Source organism: Anastrepha obliqua, chromosome 6 (genome assembly GCF_027943255.1).
Source record: "Anastrepha obliqua isolate idAnaObli1 chromosome 6, idAnaObli1_1.0, whole genome shotgun sequence".
In the NCBI taxonomy this organism is placed as follows: Eukaryota; Metazoa; Arthropoda; class Insecta; order Diptera; family Tephritidae; genus Anastrepha; species Anastrepha obliqua.
The window spans coordinates 71471943-71491465 of NC_072897.1; the positions used below are offsets into that span (position 1 = coordinate 71471943).

Here is a 19523-nt window from a genome sequence, read left to right on the forward strand (position 1 = left end):
AGTTGATGATGCCTAATTATCAGCATCTTAATTTTAATACGCAAACCAATAGTAATAGTACGAATATATTTTTTTGTGTAAAGTTAGGATCGCCTTTTTCGGAATTTTGCATTGATATAAGGTATATTTTTTTTTCCTTATCATGTCGGTCTCCTTGCCGCGGGGATGAGGCTTAAGTGGCGAGTTAACCCCATTCTATGGAGATTAACCTACCACGACCTAAGAGGGCAGCTTCATATAGGAATTGGGTATCCACTCATCCGCTGAACGGCGGAATTGGTGGCCACCCAAGTACTATGTGGAGAGTACCGTACCGACAACCTGGCAGGAGGGATAAAATGCATTTCTTTTATTTAATGTGGAGGCTAAACATGGATATTTCTGCACGAGGTAACCCACTTTTGGGAAATCCTCCCGTCGAGCAATCGACGGCTCGGGCATCGGATGTGCAGGCCCGAACCCCATATTCCCCTATGACCGGAACTGACACCCAGGGTTCCGGAGGAAGCGCACTACTAGTGGTGAAACATGGCACATTGGCTATGCCAATGGAGAGCCGAGTGTGAGCGATACACCGCCGTCGAAACGATCGGAAGCAACTGAACAAGTTGCGGAGGATGTGGAGATGGCGGACAATCTCTCAGTAGACTCAGACGGATCTCTGGTACCGAGTAAGTCATTGACAACGGTTAAACCTGGTACGAATCAGGTAAGTACCGGTAAAAAGACCGAAGTTATTGGAGATTCGAACGCAGGTGTTGGTCTAACCGCAAGGCAGATCAAACGAAGAAGACAGAAGGCGAGGCAAGCCGAAGCACTAGCTAAGGCAAGGACTCAAGCTCCGTCAACTTCGACACCTGTAACGGAAACGGGAAAGCGTGGCAGAACAGAGGACTCCTCTGTAGCGCTGCGCTCTTCCGGAAACGAAACGAGGTCTGTGCCAACGACCGGGAAGAGGAGAAAGGCAAAGAAGAGGAAAGTCGAGAGACGGAATTCGGAAATGCCTGCATCCTCGACCCAATCCAAGGCAGACAAACCTTTGCCTGACAAGGCAGAGGCTAAGGGACCTCAAATGTCGAATGACACTCTTCCGTCAACGTCTGGCGAATCATTCGCGAGAATGGCAGCAAAGGCAATGACGGTGGAGATACACACCGACAAACAAGATGGTCTACTGTCCAAAGGGCAACAAGACTATCTTGACAGCTATCTTTGGAAAGCTATCGGTGAGTCGAAAGACGCGCCGACGTTCGAGGGGAAAAGCGTGGTGGACGGCATCGTAAAGGTGCACTCTTCTAATGCTTTATCCCGAGAATGGCTAGAAAAAGCTATAGCAAAGATTCCAGCCTGCGAAAACAGCAAGTTTATTCTTGTTGAGAGTAGCAAAGAAAGGCTGGCACGAGCGAGTGTCTGGATTCCGGGTCCTTCCTATAATTCAGCAGAACTCCTCAAACGCATCCGTGTTCAGAATAAGGATCTTGACACGACTCTCTGGAGAGTATACTCGTGCACCAGGCGGAAATCCGCTACCACTTCGGAGGCGGGTTCCCACCTGGTACTGGGTATCGATCTTGGGTCCCTCAAGGTGCTTAAGTCGAAGTACGGGTGCCGTCCTCACCTACATCTGGGGCGGATCCAGTTCCGCGTCCAGGATAAGGTGGAGGACAAAGCGTAAATATACTCAGTCTCATGACTGAAGTAATATTTACACAGATTAATCTGCAGCATAGCAAAGCGTCATGAGTACAACCTCTGGTGATGCCCTAAATGCTATGCTTAATTTGCTCCCCCTGGATCTTAAGATACAACAGGAAGCAATAAAAGCAATGTGTAGACTCCATAAATATGGTTTCTGGCACGAAGATGGAACTACGGGACACAGAGAAATCTTTAAGTTGCTGTCGGAGCAGTATCCACTGTTTTTGGCACCTAAAGATGACCTGATACCCACAGTTTCATTCGGAAGGAAATTTGATGTCAGAGCAATGGAGCAATCCAGAATGCATGCAGGGAGGTTTGACGGATATTTTCTTTATCGATGGGTCCAAGACTGAAATAGGGTCTGGAGCCGGATGGTACTTAGACGATAGTTATAAGTATCACTATGCTATGGGGGGAATGGCAACTGTTTTTCAAACAGAAGTTTTTGCCATCCTAAAAGTAGCCGAATGGATAATCGAGAGGAGATGGAGCGGGAAACAGATTGGAGTCTTCAGTGACAGTCAGGCTGCATTGAAGGCCCTGGAGAACGCGAAGCAAACCTCAAAGATTGTTCAAGAATGTAAGAAGAAGCTTAATTCTGTCGCAAGACAAAACAGGCTTGTACTTATATGGGTTCCAGGACACTCCGGTGTTCAAGGAAACGAAATCGCCGACGAATTGGCCAACCGTGGATCAGCGGTGCCCCACAGGGGCCAGAGCCAATAATCGGAATCAGTCCCGCAGGAATCAAGAATTGGATCAACGATTATGTAGGCAATCTACATAAAGAGCGATGGTCCGGTCTAGAACGCTGCAGAACTGCAAAGTGTTTTGTGACAAGTCCGAACAGAAAACTGTCAAACTTTCTACTAAAACTTAGAAGGAAAGACATTCGGTTGATGGTCGGCATCATTACGGGACACAACCCATGGGGTCAGCATATGACCACCATTGCAATCATCGAGGACCCGGTATGCCTGTCCTGCTTGGAGGAGGCGGATAGCACTGAGCACTTTCTCTGTGAGTGTCCTGCCTTTGCTAGAGCGCGACTACGGGTATTGGGTTCAGATGTCATGGGAATGAGTGATATTCGTTCTCTAAAACTGGAGGATATTTACAGATTCGCCAAAGAATCTGGAAAATTCTCACAGGACTAACTATCTCTATCTCTGTCTCTATTCTTTCCTATCTCTTTCTCTGATACTTTTCTCCCTCCCTCCTTGACTATCTACCCCCTTTCCAGAGCTTTAAATACAATGGGCTTTTTAGCCTAAGTGTTTTAGGAGCCACCAAATCTCCTGGTGCTCCTTGGCTCGACCTCTTCAAATTCAATTCAAGGTATATTTTGGTTTAAATGTATACCTATGTATATGTTGAATCGGAGTTTCTTTTAAGAAGTACCCTAGAAATGTATAAATGTAAGTGAAAAAGAAGGAATGTATGAAGTATTATTGTAAGTAGTCTAGCTGTAAATTTTGTAATGCGTAAAATAATGACGTGTAACTTAAAAATCAATCTTAACAAATGCTAAATAGAAACAATGTTACAGTAAATATTATTAAATTCATAATATAACTTTGAGATGGCTGACAAGTTCGCAGCCCAAGGTACTTGAAGCATGAAAATTGTAGTTTTATCTATATATATAAAAATTAAGCCGAAAAAAAGTGTGCATTTGTCCGGGGTAATCTCAGCAATGCGTGTAAGGAAAACAATGAAAGTTTCACAAATTGTTGGTGTTACTTTGGCAAAGGTTTCTGTAAAGTTTGGTTGAAATCCAATAACGCGTGTGTGTGCGGTGAGTCGGTTAAGTGAGTCTGTTTTTGCTATTTGCCGCACGTATTTTTTGTACCGCACATAGCATTCATACATTTTGGTAGTGTGTGTCTGGGCCGATTATTATGAAATTTGGTATATAGATATATTTTTCCACGGTGAAGGTTAGGTTATTGATTCCACTCGCCACCAGGTGGCGCTGCCGAAGGCCAAAACGAGGACCCGGGTAACCCTAGGATGTGTTTTTACATTGTGGGTATCAAATCAAAGCTACTGATGAGTGCTTTAATACAGAGTATTTCTTAGATCTCTGAGTGACCAGGGTCTCGAGATATAGCCGAAAAGGTGGACCAAGGTACCCTTGGATGTGTTTGTACAATATGGGTATCAGATGGAAGCGGTTGATGAAAGCTTTTAAGTGAAGTAATTTTTACTGCCCGTTTCCGGGATAAAGAAATGGAGCTGGAGATGGAAGAGGAAAAGGAATAGGTACAGGAAGAGGAAGAGGAAGAGAAAGAGAAAGAGGAAGACCACTTATTATTAAAAACTAAAAAACAAAATTCTAAAAAAAGTTTAAAACGTTACATATACGCTTATTATATAAACGTTAATCTGAAGTCAGTTATAGTGAAAAATTCATTGTATCATTGCCGACGTGATTGGTGATCGTTTCCTTAATTTTTTGCAGAAAGGTTATGCTAATATGAGATATTATCTATATCATTCATATATTTACGTATTACCTGTGTACTCACAAATATACCGTTGAAGCAAATATATAATATGTCAGTTTTTTTACTTCGCCTGGAAAAGTTTATATAAATTTAAGAAGAGTAAATAGAACTCATTTTATATCAGACTTCACGCAAAAAAGTCATTTGCACCTGAACACATTGCTGGGTTAAAGCGGGGGGCAATAGAACAGTTCTCTTCTCCTTCTCCGCTTTTTCGCACACGTAATTGTATGGGATGAGTGCACGATAGCACATAAAAAGTCACTGGAAGCGCTGTCCTATACGAGTAAAAATGAAATGTTTGGTCGTGCCTTAGTGCTGCTGGCAGGTGATTTTAGACAAACACTGCCTGGTACTCCTCGAGCAACTGTAGCAGATGAATTGGCTGCATGTTTGAAATCATCATATTTGTGGAGACATGTTCAAACACTCAAACTAACTACAAATGTACGTGTTCTAATGCAAAATGATCCATCAGCTGCTGAATTTTCACAGCAATTATTGGATATTGGAAATGGCAAAGTTCCTGTCGATAATTTAACTGGCTTAATAACTTTACAACCAAACTTTTGTCAAATAAGTCAAACGAAAGAACAGTTAATTCAAAGTATTTTCCCAAATTTGCCTCAAAATTACAAAAATCATGATTGGCTTAGTGAACGAACCATTATGGCTGGCAAAAATAAAGATGTGAATGAAATGAATGCGGCTATTTTGGCTAACATACCAAGTCCAGAACAAACATATCGATCCGTTGACACTGTTACAAATCAACTATACCTACCTACTGTAAATTATCCCACTGAATTTTTAAATTCCCTTGATTTACCTGGATTACCGCCATACATGCTAAACTTGAAAATAGGAGCACCGATTATTATGTTGAGAAACATAAATCAACCACGACTATGTAATGGCACTCGATTAACAGTTAAGAGATTGATGAATAACGTCATTGAAACAACAATTTTGAATGGAAAATATTCTGGTGAAGACGTTTTAATACCGCGAATACCAATGATACCATCGGATATGCCGTTTGAATTCAAACGTCTTCGATTTCCAGTTCGCCTTGCATTCGCGATTACTATTAATAAGTCACAAGGCCAAACTTTATCAATTTGGGGTATTGATTTAGAATACCACTGTTTTTCTCATGGCCAACTTTATGTTTCATGCTCAAGAGTTGGTAAGCCATCGGTATTGTTCATTTATTCAACAACGCATGGAAAAACGAAGAATATTGTATACCAAAGAGCATTACAATAAAAAAAGTAATAAAGTAAATCACATCAAACGTTTTTTAATTGCTACTACTATTTAAAACTTCTTTCATTACTATTCATGCGCGAGAATTTTTATAAAATACACACAGTATTTTTCGGCTTAATTTAATTAATTAATTTAGATTTTTTTAAAGACGACCAGGGGAACGGGCGGGTTTTCGCTATTTTTTTAAATTTTGTTGTTTTAACATCTAATGGCTGCATTAGATGCAAACTATTTCTCTCCTTTTTGTTCAGAAAACCGTTAAATTTGAAAAAAGCCAGTGCTGAAAGGACCCAGTTTGTAGGGTGATTTGTAAGTTTGTAGAAATCCCGTAGCTTTTAAGGCATTCGCCGTAACCCGAGTGGTGTAAACGGGCACATCATCCAACAGAATTAACTTTCTCTACGAATGCCTTACCTCCCTGCCCCAGTATATAAGAGTAGTACAGCAGTCGGATTCCAGCTTTAACTATCGCTATAACCCCATCGCCAAAAAATGTGAAATGATAATTTTAACAATGCTTACTATTTTTTGCGATTCTATTTAATAAAGGCAAACCCTGGGATTGAGAGAGTTGTCAAATGTATCAATTACGTGTTTGCTGGACATTGTGTTTAAATTGTAATTCGTTTAATTATGTATGGCTATGTATGTGTGTGTATATTTACATTTTAGACGTCGGCAGTCAATTAAATGTTTTTGATATTGACAACCTGCAAAACAGTATTGCGATGTTTCAACAGGAAAACAAGAAAAGAGAAAAATAAATACTATTGTCAGCATTAAGTAAGCATTAAGCACTAAGAATAGAATATTTCTGGGATTTGACGGGTGGGGTGTGTTCGACAAACTAAAAAATCACAGCAATATTGCAGATCGTGGTGCTATTTCATAAAAAGTAACACTGCCGAATTATTACAGCTCGAACACACCCTTGTGTTGGCTGGTGTTTGCGCTTAAACACTCCAGCTGCAGCAAATCCAAATTTAAGCTACAATGGAAATGTTTTATTAAAAAAGCATTTTAAAAAAACTCCATTTCTGGTTAAATTTATTAGCAGATTTTAGAGATGAGCCACATATAATAGATAAAGTGGATGAACTCTTTTTGACCGATCATCTAACTAAAACTGCGATTCCAGCGATTCCTCTATCGCTAAAAGTCTCCATTTTTTGCTTAATAAAGTGTAAAATTGGTGAGGAGAAAGAAGATTTTAAGCTAAACAGTTGAATCAACAAATCAGAGGAAATACTTATATTTTTGTTTGTGTAGGCTACCAAATATACAAAACAATGTGTGTCTAGTGGGAAAATAGCAACGGTAGAAAATTGTCAAAAAACACAAATTTAGATTGATGCAATACTTGGAGAAGCACAGGGAGTTAGCCCACGATAGTTGTAGAAGAAAAACTGTTAAACTTTACTTTTAGAGGTTTGTCAATAAAATTACAGTATACAGTTTGCTACTTCAGTTTAGCGAAAATGGTGAGAAGCTAAATACGTGAGGCGGAGCCATGCAAGGGAACGAAATGGGAAAAGAGCATGGGTAAACATGAGGTAAATATATTTCAAATTATTGATCGTCTAGTCCGTTCTAAACATTTATTCCGAATATAGATACAATCAAAGTCAAGCAAAAGTAGCAAGACTTCAGAAATGCTGTGGAGGGAAGCGATATCAGCTCACCAATTATTGGCCAAAAATCGAGCGACCTTGATGACGGCGTAATGACCACAGTGGCAGTTAGCAATCAAAAAAGAAGTTGGCGAGGTACTGCTGAGCGTTCCCACGACAGTCGTTTCTAAGTAACTGGAACGACCCGGATTTATATACGGCCAAGGACTGTCACTTCAGCAGCATTCCTCGTATATGTACGCGGAATATTTATGCTGCTACAACAACAATAGGTAGTGCTGAGTTAAGAAAATTTTGTCCTAACATTTTATTTACATTTTTGTTAGTAAAGCCTGGATTATTATCCGCCGTAGCCGAATGGGTTGGTGCGTCACTACCACTCGGAATTCACAGAGAGAATGTGGGTTCGAGTCTCGGTGAAACACCAAATTAAGAAAAACCTTTTTCTAATAGCGGTCGCCCTCGGCAGGCAATGGCAAACCTCCGAGTGTATTTCTGCCATGAAAAAGCTCCTCATAAAAATATCTGCCGTTCGGAGTCGGCTTGCAGCAGTAGGGCCTTCCATTTGTGGAACAACATCAAGACGCACACCACAAATAGGTGGTGGAGCTCGGCCAAACACCCAAAAAGGGTGTACGCGCCAATTATATATATATGTATCTATCTATTTTCCTGCTTTTCGATATTCGTTTTTTATTTTTATTTCCTACATTTATACAATGCGAAGGATAGAAAATCGTAATAATATAGTAATTTGTAATTAAAGAAAATTTGCGGTGCTGTAAGTGCGGCGGCATTGTTTCGCACTGCGACCGACCTTTATAAGATACGGTTAGGGAAAGAAAATTTAACGTTTACCTCTCTTTATAATGCATTATTTTCTACAGGTTTCCGCTGGGGAACCGCAAATAACGTCACCTGTTACTCCAGAGGACTCACTGCCAAGTCAGCGACGTATACCGAAGAGTAAAGTCTGCAATCCAGAAGAGACAAATTCCAAAATGGTACGCCTGCAAGAACGAAGATTTATATTGGCGGGAAAAAAATCTAAGCACTGATGAAAAGGAATTCTATCGACGATAGAAATGCTGATGCCTTGGAGATCTAATAATAATAAATATAATAACTTAATATTGTCAAATATTTTAAATAAATTATATAAATCATTATATTATATGTCATTAAGTGCATATGTATGTCATTGAGTGCGGACGTGTTTTTTTTATCCACAGTTTTCGTGCTTACTAAGCTGTAATTGTATAATTGAACAGTTAATAATTGGAAAATTTGCGATTATGAAGCAGTGAAGCAGTAAAAAATAAATAGCTATTTAATAAAATCATCAAGCCCTGTTTATGTGGACTAAAAGTTGATTGCAACCAAGCTAAAATTCAATGTGCCCTTTTTGTAAATTGTGCTCCTATCCGTCAGAGGTCTATCCGATCTCCTCCTCCGTCAGCTTGGGACGATCATAGCGTAATATTTACCGATATGTCGTCAACAAATACGCCCGCATCACCAAATTTGAATGCGAACCTTTCACCGTATCAACAAGTGCCAGAACCAGTATCAGAAAGGAAATCTGAAATCAGCCTACAAAGAGTTCTGACAGAAAACGCTGCTCTTCGGTTCGAGAATGCTCGTGCCATGGATGCAATTAGTTATCTTCAAGCTGATAAGTAGTTATTGCCTTAAATGCGACAATAAAGAAATGCGAAAACATGAAACTGATGTTGTGTCCTCTGCCCTTGTGAAACTAAGTGCTGAGGTGAAAGACCTGCATGTTTGTGTTCTAGCTTGTGAGTGTCAAGCAAAATTGCGAAACCAAACCAAAAATGCAAAAATCAAAGCAAAGAAACGAGAGCCTCTGGTCCTTATTTTGATTGAATGTTATCTTCGACTGTAGTCGAAAGTGCTGATCGAACGAATTTTCATCTTGAGATAAAAAGAGTATGAGCTTCGTGAAGTCCTCGCCGGAATAAGAAAGTTAATGCGTTGCAAAAGAAATCCTTAATTAATGTCACCTTGAATTAAATTAAACACAAAAGTATGCGATAGAATATACCTTTTGCCCTCAAGCAAAAACTCTCTCACTTGCACCTAGTGCAAAGTACATAGTGATAATTCTGCTCTCCAAACAAAGCAGGAAATTACACATTGAAGAAGGGTAGGGAAAGCAGAATATGCTTTGTGTGTCTGTAAATGTTGCTTGGAAGAAAATGGGGTCTTCAACGTAAGTATACATTATAGATGATAGATATAAGGCTACGGTTATACTATCGTTTCATGTAACTCGGTACTTGGCAAAATACAAAGGTCATCCTATGCAATAACGGTCAGTGCAATCAGATCAGATGGAAGGTTCTGATACACGTTATTCCGATAGATCTGCATATCTAGAAGATGGCAACCATGAGTGCATTTAAGTTAAATGAAATGGAAAGAAAAAACTTATGATCATGGCAGTCTATTATTGCGTCATACTCAGTACACCTCGGAGAGGACTGATTATATAATCCCGATGGTAATATTTAATAGGAATTTTGCCACTCTCTTTCCATCTCAGGAGGAATGGAGTAAGGGATCCTCACTAAACAACTTCGATACTACAGTCTATACAGATGGCTCTAAAATGGACTGGACTGTGGTGTTGGAGCAAGTATGTATTCTCCGTAGTATGTATTCATATTCTCATGCACTTAAGATTTAAAAATCTGTACGTCTTCCTGACGCCTGCAAGGTCTTTCAGATGGAGGTACTAGCAATTGCGAAAGCTAGTTCAACAAAGTAGGAATAGCTTTACCATCTTGAGTGAAAAGCATAACGTAACCTTAGTATGGGCCCCCGGAAAGTAACGAAAGCAGATAAACTGGCAAGAGGGGGGGATCTGCGATAAAAAACGTGCTTGAGGAATTGGTATTCACACCACTGGATGCAATCAAGAATAAAATTTCCCTAAAATACCTCCGGATCGCGGATTGTAGATGGATAGACCAGACCACATGCAGAAAGAGGCGTCTCCACAACACACATTGTCACAGTTGTAAGCAACCGGAGAAAAAGGAAACAATCTTCCATTTCTTCTGTGGAAGGAGACAATGTCAACCCTTGGTAAACCACTGTTCGAGAATCTCGAACAACTGTCTGGCTTAGACGTCAACAACCTAATAAGGTTCTTAAACTGAACAGAATGGATAGAGTGGTGCTGTAAATAATTGGTAAGCAAGTTGGTAGCGAGGATGTGGCAACAAAATGGTGCGGAAGCGCTAGTTGGACTCCGGGTGAATCACATCTTCACAAGTTTAAAACTGGCTAGGTGTTTGCTTTGAATATTAGAATTCTTTGATACCCTGTCTTCATTTGCACTTTTCTTTAACGATTACGTACAGATAGACATTATCATTTCGCCCAACAAAAAAACAAGTAACTGCTGTTGAGCGACTGTATTAGATACAAGAGTCGTAGGAATTGGAGTTAACGGAGCAAACGTAGAAATAACATTTGAAGTAGACCTTGTAGCGAATGAATATCTTAAAAAAATATATTAATTATATACCTTGACTTTTAAAATAGTTCTTTCATCTCGTTTTTTGGAGTCGTAGAAATAAAATTAAAAGTAGACCTTGCAGTGAATAAATATATTTAAAAAAATATATTAATATATACCTTGACGTTTAAAATAGATCTTTCATTTCGTTTGCTGTTGTCAACAATTTGACAATGTCGGAATTTTTGCTTATTACTATTGTTCTTTCAAATGTACTTACGTGCTAAACATTTTTTTTATTTTATTGTTAACTTTTTATTTTCAGATATTTTTTGGTACAGTACAGTCTCGTATATATTTATCGGCTGATTTAATGGGTATCAATTGTCATACTGGCATGTCTTGCTTGTTACGGAAATCTGTAATCGATGAACTAGGTGGTTTGAAAACATTTGGTTGTTATCTAGCCGAAGATTTCTTTATCGCCAAAGTCATTCGAGACAAGGGATGGAAAATGCGCATAAGTAATCAACCGGCATTGCAAAATAGTAGAATTTGTGATGTAAACAGATTTCAAGAGCGGCTCATACGTTGGGCGAAATTACGCGTAGCCATGGTACCGAAAACAATACTGTTAGAGCCTCTCTCCGAGTGCATGGTATTAGGCGCCTTAGCCTCATGGTCTGCATCGTTACTATTTAATTGGGATCCATTAGTATTTTACTTAGTGCATATACTCGCGTGGTTTCTTTCAGATTGGATATTACTTTCTATTGTGCAGGTAAACGTAGCTTGCAATTGAATTACAGTGTGTATGCATACAATTATATATTCATTGTAGTATATGTATACCTAACAACATTTTTATTGCTTCACAGAATGGTTCATTGACATTTCATAAGTTTGAGTTCGTCATTAGTTGGCTTTTTAGAGAAATAAGCGGTCCTTACCTATTCCTTCATGCGCTTTGGAATCCAGCTATTAGATGGCGCAGACGAACTTATAAGCTTCAGTGGGGTGGAATCGCCTATGAGTTACCAACAAGCAATACGAATATGAGTACAAACCGTTTACTAGTATCATAGCATAAGTTGATGATGCCTAATTATCAGCATCTTAATTTTAATACGCAAACCAATAGTAATAGTACGAATATATTTTTTTGTGTAAAGTTAGGATCGCCTTTTTCGGAATTTTGCATTGATATAAGGTATATTTTTTTTTCCTTATCATGTCGGTCTCCTTGCCGCGGGGATGAGGCTTAAGTGGCGAGTTAACCCCATTCTATGGAGATTAACCTACCACGACCTAAGAGGGCAGCTTCATATAGGAATTGGGTATCCACTCATCCGCTGAACGGCGGAATTGGTGGCCACCCAAGTACTATGTGGAGAGTACCGTACCGACAACCTGGCAGGAGGGATAAAATGCATTTCTTTTATTTAATGTGGAGGCTAAACATGGATATTTCTGCACGAGGTAACCCACTTTTGGGAAATCCTCCCGTCGAGCAATCGACGGCTCGGGCATCGGATGTGCAGGCCCGAACCCCATATTCCCCTATGACCGGAACTGACACCCAGGGTTCCGGAGGAAGCGCACTACTAGTGGTGAAACATGGCACATTGGCTATGCCAATGGAGAGCCGAGTGTGAGCGATACACCGCCGTCGAAACGATCGGAAGCAACTGAACAAGTTGCGGAGGATGTGGAGATGGCGGACAATCTCTCAGTAGACTCAGACGGATCTCTGGTACCGAGTAAGTCATTGACAACGGTTAAACCTGGTACGAATCAGGTAAGTACCGGTAAAAAGACCGAAGTTATTGGAGATTCGAACGCAGGTGTTGGTCTAACCGCAAGGCAGATCAAACGAAGAAGACAGAAGGCGAGGCAAGCCGAAGCACTAGCTAAGGCAAGGACTCAAGCTCCGTCAACTTCGACACCTGTAACGGAAACGGGAAAGCGTGGCAGAACAGAGGACTCCTCTGTAGCGCTGCGCTCTTCCGGAAACGAAACGAGGTCTGTGCCAACGACCGGGAAGAGGAGAAAGGCAAAGAAGAGGAAAGTCGAGAGACGGAATTCGGAAATGCCTGCATCCTCGACCCAATCCAAGGCAGACAAACCTTTGCCTGACAAGGCAGAGGCTAAGGGACCTCAAATGTCGAATGACACTCTTCCGTCAACGTCTGGCGAATCATTCGCGAGAATGGCAGCAAAGGCAATGACGGTGGAGATACACACCGACAAACAAGATGGTCTACTGTCCAAAGGGCAACAAGACTATCTTGACAGCTATCTTTGGAAAGCTATCGGTGAGTCGAAAGACGCGCCGACGTTCGAGGGGAAAAGCGTGGTGGACGGCATCGTAAAGGTGCACTCTTCTAATGCTTTATCCCGAGAATGGCTAGAAAAAGCTATAGCAAAGATTCCAGCCTGCGAAAACAGCAAGTTTATTCTTGTTGAGAGTAGCAAAGAAAGGCTGGCACGAGCGAGTGTCTGGATTCCGGGTCCTTCCTATAATTCAGCAGAACTCCTCAAACGCATCCGTGTTCAGAATAAGGATCTTGACACGACTCTCTGGAGAGTATACTCGTGCACCAGGCGGAAATCCGCTACCACTTCGGAGGCGGGTTCCCACCTGGTACTGGGTATCGATCTTGGGTCCCTCAAGGTGCTTAAGTCGAAGTACGGGTGCCGTCCTCACCTACATCTGGGGCGGATCCAGTTCCGCGTCCAGGATAAGGTGGAGGACAAAGCGTAAATATACTCAGTCTCATGACTGAAGTAATATTTACACAGATTAATCTGCAGCATAGCAAAGCGTCATGAGTACAACCTCTGGTGATGCCCTAAATGCTATGCTTAATTTGCTCCCCCTGGATCTTAAGATACAACAGGAAGCAATAAAAGCAATGTGTAGACTCCATAAATATGGTTTCTGGCACGAAGATGGAACTACGGGACACAGAGAAATCTTTAAGTTGCTGTCGGAGCAGTATCCACTGTTTTTGGCACCTAAAGATGACCTGATACCCACAGTTTCATTCGGAAGGAAATTTGATGTCAGAGCAATGGAGCAATCCAGAATGCATGCAGGGAGGTTTGACGGATATTTTCTTTATCGATGGGTCCAAGACTGAAATAGGGTCTGGAGCCGGATGGTACTTAGACGATAGTTATAAGTATCACTATGCTATGGGGGGAATGGCAACTGTTTTTCAAACAGAAGTTTTTGCCATCCTAAAAGTAGCCGAATGGATAATCGAGAGGAGATGGAGCGGGAAACAGATTGGAGTCTTCAGTGACAGTCAGGCTGCATTGAAGGCCCTGGAGAACGCGAAGCAAACCTCAAAGATTGTTCAAGAATGTAAGAAGAAGCTTAATTCTGTCGCAAGACAAAACAGGCTTGTACTTATATGGGTTCCAGGACACTCCGGTGTTCAAGGAAACGAAATCGCCGACGAATTGGCCAACCGTGGATCAGCGGTGCCCCACAGGGGCCAGAGCCAATAATCGGAATCAGTCCCGCAGGAATCAAGAATTGGATCAACGATTATGTAGGCAATCTACATAAAGAGCGATGGTCCGGTCTAGAACGCTGCAGAACTGCAAAGTGTTTTGTGACAAGTCCGAACAGAAAACTGTCAAACTTTCTACTAAAACTTAGAAGGAAAGACATTCGGTTGATGGTCGGCATCATTACGGGACACAACCCATGGGGTCAGCATATGACCACCATTGCAATCATCGAGGACCCGGTATGCCTGTCCTGCTTGGAGGAGGCGGATAGCACTGAGCACTTTCTCTGTGAGTGTCCTGCCTTTGCTAGAGCGCGACTACGGGTATTGGGTTCAGATGTCATGGGAATGAGTGATATTCGTTCTCTAAAACTGGAGGATATTTACAGATTCGCCAAAGAATCTGGAAAATTCTCACAGGACTAACTATCTCTATCTCTGTCTCTATTCTTTCCTATCTCTTTCTCTGATACTTTTCTCCCTCCCTCCTTGACTATCTACCCCCTTTCCAGAGCTTTAAATACAATGGGCTTTTTAGCCTAAGTGTTTTAGGAGCCACCAAATCTCCTGGTGCTCCTTGGCTCGACCTCTTCAAATTCAATTCAAGGTATATTTTGGTTTAAATGTATACCTATGTATATGTTGAATCGGAGTTTCTTTTAAGAAGTACCCTAGAAATGTATAAATGTAAGTGAAAAAGAAGGAATGTATGAAGTATTATTGTAAGTAGTCTAGCTGTAAATTTTGTAATGCGTAAAATAATGACGTGTAACTTAAAAATCAATCTTAACAAATGCTAAATAGAAACAATGTTACAGTAAATATTATTAAATTCATAATATAACTTTGAGATGGCTGACAAGTTCGCAGCCCAAGGTACTTGAAGCATGAAAATTGTAGTTTTATCTATATATATAAAAATTAAGCCGAAAAAAAGTGTGCATTTGTCCGGGGTAATCTCAGCAATGCGTGTAAGGAAAACAATGAAAGTTTCACAAATTGTTGGTGTTACTTTGGCAAAGGTTTCTGTAAAGTTTGGTTGAAATCCAATAACGCGTGTGTGTGCGGTGAGTCGGTTAAGTGAGTCTGTTTTTGCTATTTGCCGCACGTATTTTTTGTACCGCACATAGCATTCATACATTTTGGTAGTGTGTGTCTGGGCCGATTATTATGAAATTTGGTATATAGATATATTTTTCCACGGTGAAGGTTAGGTTATTGATTCCACTCGCCACCAGGTGGCGCTGCCGAAGGCCAAAACGAGGACCCGGGTAACCCTAGGATGTGTTTTTACATTGTGGGTATCAAATCAAAGCTACTGATGAGTGCTTTAATACAGAGTATTTCTTAGATCTCTGAGTGACCAGGGTCTCGAGATATAGCCGAAAAGGTGGACCAAGGTACCCTTGGATGTGTTTGTACAATATGGGTATCAGATGGAAGCGGTTGATGAAAGCTTTTAAGTGAAGTAATTTTTACTGCCCGTTTCCGGGATAAAGAAATGGAGCTGGAGATGGAAGAGGAAAAGGAATAGGTACAGGAAGAGGAAGAGGAAGAGAAAGAGAAAGAGGAAGACCACTTATTATTAAAAACTAAAAAACAAAATTCTAAAAAAAGTTTAAAACGTTACATATACGCTTATTATATAAACGTTAATCTGAAGTCAGTTATAGTGAAAAATTCATTGTATCATTGCCGACGTGATTGGTGATCGTTTCCTTAATTTTTTGCAGAAAGGTTATGCTAATATGAGATATTATCTATATCATTCATATATTTACGTATTACCTGTGTACTCACAAATATACCGTTGAAGCAAATATATAATATGTCAGTTTTTTTACTTCGCCTGGAAAAGTTTATATAAATTTAAGAAGAGTAAATAGAACTCATTTTATATCAGACTTCACGCAAAAAAGTCATTTGCACCTGAACACATTGCTGGGTTAAAGCGGGGGGCAATAGAACAGTTCTCTTCTCCTTCTCCGCTTTTTCGCACACGTAATTGTATGGGATGAGTGCACGATAGCACATAAAAAGTCACTGGAAGCGCTGTCCTATACGAGTAAAAATGAAATGTTTGGTCGTGCCTTAGTGCTGCTGGCAGGTGATTTTAGACAAACACTGCCTGGTACTCCTCGAGCAACTGTAGCAGATGAATTGGCTGCATGTTTGAAATCATCATATTTGTGGAGACATGTTCAAACACTCAAACTAACTACAAATGTACGTGTTCTAATGCAAAATGATCCATCAGCTGCTGAATTTTCACAGCAATTATTGGATATTGGAAATGGCAAAGTTCCTGTCGATAATTTAACTGGCTTAATAACTTTACAACCAAACTTTTGTCAAATAAGTCAAACGAAAGAACAGTTAATTCAAAGTATTTTCCCAAATTTGCCTCAAAATTACAAAAATCATGATTGGCTTAGTGAACGAACCATTATGGCTGGCAAAAATAAAGATGTGAATGAAATGAATGCGGCTATTTTGGCTAACATACCAAGTCCAGAACAAACATATCGATCCGTTGACACTGTTACAAATCAACTATACCTACCTACTGTAAATTATCCCACTGAATTTTTAAATTCCCTTGATTTACCTGGATTACCGCCATACATGCTAAACTTGAAAATAGGAGCACCGATTATTATGTTGAGAAACATAAATCAACCACGACTATGTAATGGCACTCGATTAACAGTTAAGAGATTGATGAATAACGTCATTGAAACAACAATTTTGAATGGAAAATATTCTGGTGAAGACGTTTTAATACCGCGAATACCAATGATACCATCGGATATGCCGTTTGAATTCAAACGTCTTCGATTTCCAGTTCGCCTTGCATTCGCGATTACTATTAATAAGTCACAAGGCCAAACTTTATCAATTTGGGGTATTGATTTAGAATACCACTGTTTTTCTCATGGCCAACTTTATGTTTCATGCTCAAGAGTTGGTAAGCCATCGGTATTGTTCATTTATTCAACAACGCATGGAAAAACGAAGAATATTGTATACCAAAGAGCATTACAATAAAAAAAGTAATAAAGTAAATCACATCAAACGTTTTTTAATTGCTACTACTATTTAAAACTTCTTTCATTACTATTCATGCGCGAGAATTTTTATAAAATACACACAGTATTTTTCGGCTTAATTTAATTAATTAATTTAGATTTTTTTAAAGACGACCAGGGGAACGGGCGGGTTTTCGCTATTTTTTTAAATTTTGTTGTTTTAACATCTAATGGCTGCATTAGATGCAAACTATTTCTCTCCTTTTTGTTCAGAAAACCGTTAAATTTGAAAAAAGCCAGTGCTGAAAGGACCCAGTTTGTAGGGTGATTTGTAAGTTTGTAGAAATCCCGTAGCTTTTAAGGCATTCGCCGTAACCCGAGTGGTGTAAACGGGCACATCATCCAACAGAATTAACTTTCTCTACGAATGCCTTACCTCCCTGCCCCAGTATATAAGAGTAGTACAGCAGTCGGATTCCAGCTTTAACTATCGCTATAACCCCATCGCCAAAAAATGTGAAATGATAATTTTAACAATGCTTACTATTTTTTGCGATTCTATTTAATAAAGGCAAACCCTGGGATTGAGAGAGTTGTCAAATGTATCAATTACGTGTTTGCTGGACATTGTGTTTAAATTGTAATTCGTTTAATTATGTATGGCTATGTATGTGTGTGTATATTTACATTTTAGACGTCGGCAGTCAATTAAATGTTTTTGATATTGACAACCTGCAAAACAGTATTGCGATGTTTCAACAGGAAAACAAGAAAAGAGAAAAATAAATACTATTGTCAGCATTAAGTAAGCATTAAGCACTAAGAATAGAATATTTCTGGGATTTGACGGGTGGGGTGTGTTCGACAAACTAAAAAATCACAGCAATATTGCAGATCGTGGTGCTATTTCATAAAAAGTAACACTGCCGAATTATTACAGCTCGAACACACCCTTGTGTTGGCTGGTGTTTGCGCTTAAACACTCCAGCTGCAGCAAATCCAAATTTAAGCTACAATGGAAATGTTTTATTAAAAAAGCATTTTAAAAAAACTCCATTTCTGGTTAAATTTATTAGCAGATTTTAGAGATGAGCCACATATAATAGATAAAGTGGATGAACTCTTTTTGACCGATCATCTAACTAAAACTGCGATTCCAGCGATTCCTCTATCGCTAAAAGTCTCCATTTTTTGCTTAATAAAGTGTAAAATTGGTGAGGAGAAAGAAGATTTTAAGCTAAACAGTTGAATCAACAAATCAGAGGAAATACTTATATTTTTGTTTGTGTAGGCTACCAAATATACAAAACAATGTGTGTCTAGTGGGAAAATAGCAACGGTAGAAAATTGTCAAAAAACACAAATTTAGATTGATGCAATACTTGGAGAAGCACAGGGAGTTAGCCCACGATAGTTGTAGAAGAAAAACTGTTAAACTTTACTTTTAGAGGTTTGTCAATAAAATTACAGTATACAGTTTGCTACTTCAGTTTAGCGAAAATGGTGAGAAGCTAAATACGTGAGGCGGAGCCATGCAAGGGAACGAAATGGGAAAAGAGCATGGGTAAACATGAGGTAAATATATTTCAAATTATTGATCGTCTAGTCCGTTCTAAACATTTATTCCGAATATAGATACAATCAAAGTCAAGCAAAAGTAGCAAGACTTCAGAAATGCTGTGGAGGGAAGCGATATCAGCTCACCAATTATTGGCCAAAAATCGAGCGACCTTGATGACGGCGTAATGACCACAGTGGCAGTTAGCAATCAAAAAAGAAGTTGGCGAGGTACTGCTGAGCGTTCCCACGACAGTCGTTTCTAAGTAACTGGAACGACCCGGATTTATATACGGCCAAGGACTGTCACTTCAGCAGCATTCCTCGTATATGTACGCGGAATATTTATGCTGCTACAACAACAATAGGTAGTGCTGAGTTAAGAAAATTTTGTCCTAACATTTTATTTACATTTTTGTTAGTAAAGCCTGGATTATTATCCGCCGTAGCCGAATGGGTTGGTGCGTCACTACCACTCGGAATTCACAGAGAGAATGTGGGTTCGAGTCTCGGTGAAACACCAAATTAAGAAAAACCTTTTTCTAATAGCGGTCGCCCTCGGCAGGCAATGGCAAACCTCCGAGTGTATTTCTGCCATGAAAAAGCTCCTCATAAAAATATCTGCCGTTCGGAGTCGGCTTGCAGCAGTAGGGCCTTCCATTTGTGGAACAACATCAAGACGCACACCACAAATAGGTGGTGGAGCTCGGCCAAACACCCAAAAAGGGTGTACGCGCCAATTATATATATATGTATCTATCTATTTTCCTGCTTTTCGATATTCGTTTTTTATTTTTATTTCCTACATTTATACA

General features: G+C 39.9%; 1 protein-coding gene and 1 long non-coding RNA gene across 2 annotated transcripts; both read left to right on the forward strand.

Annotated features, from left to right (window-relative positions):
* Nucleotides 1–7: 7 nt before the first annotated feature.
* LOC129249794 (uncharacterized) lies at nucleotides 8–3311 on the forward strand. Its single transcript, XR_008582728.1, has 2 exons — nucleotides 8–121; nucleotides 3040–3311. It is a non-coding gene; the product is annotated as an uncharacterized LOC129249794 (long non-coding RNA).
* Nucleotides 3312–7833: 4522 nt separating this feature from the next.
* LOC129250697 (ceramide glucosyltransferase-B-like) lies at nucleotides 7834–15001 on the forward strand. The gene is made up of 5 exons (XM_054890301.1): nucleotides 7834–7863; nucleotides 8002–8118; nucleotides 10798–11382; nucleotides 11480–11811; nucleotides 14730–15001. Exons 1-4 carry the CDS (start codon nucleotides 7834–7836, stop codon nucleotides 11684–11686), a joined length of 939 nt encoding a protein of 312 aa, XP_054746276.1. The 3' UTR covers nucleotides 11687–11811; nucleotides 14730–15001.
* The last annotated feature ends 4522 nt before the right edge of the window (nucleotides 15002–19523 follow it).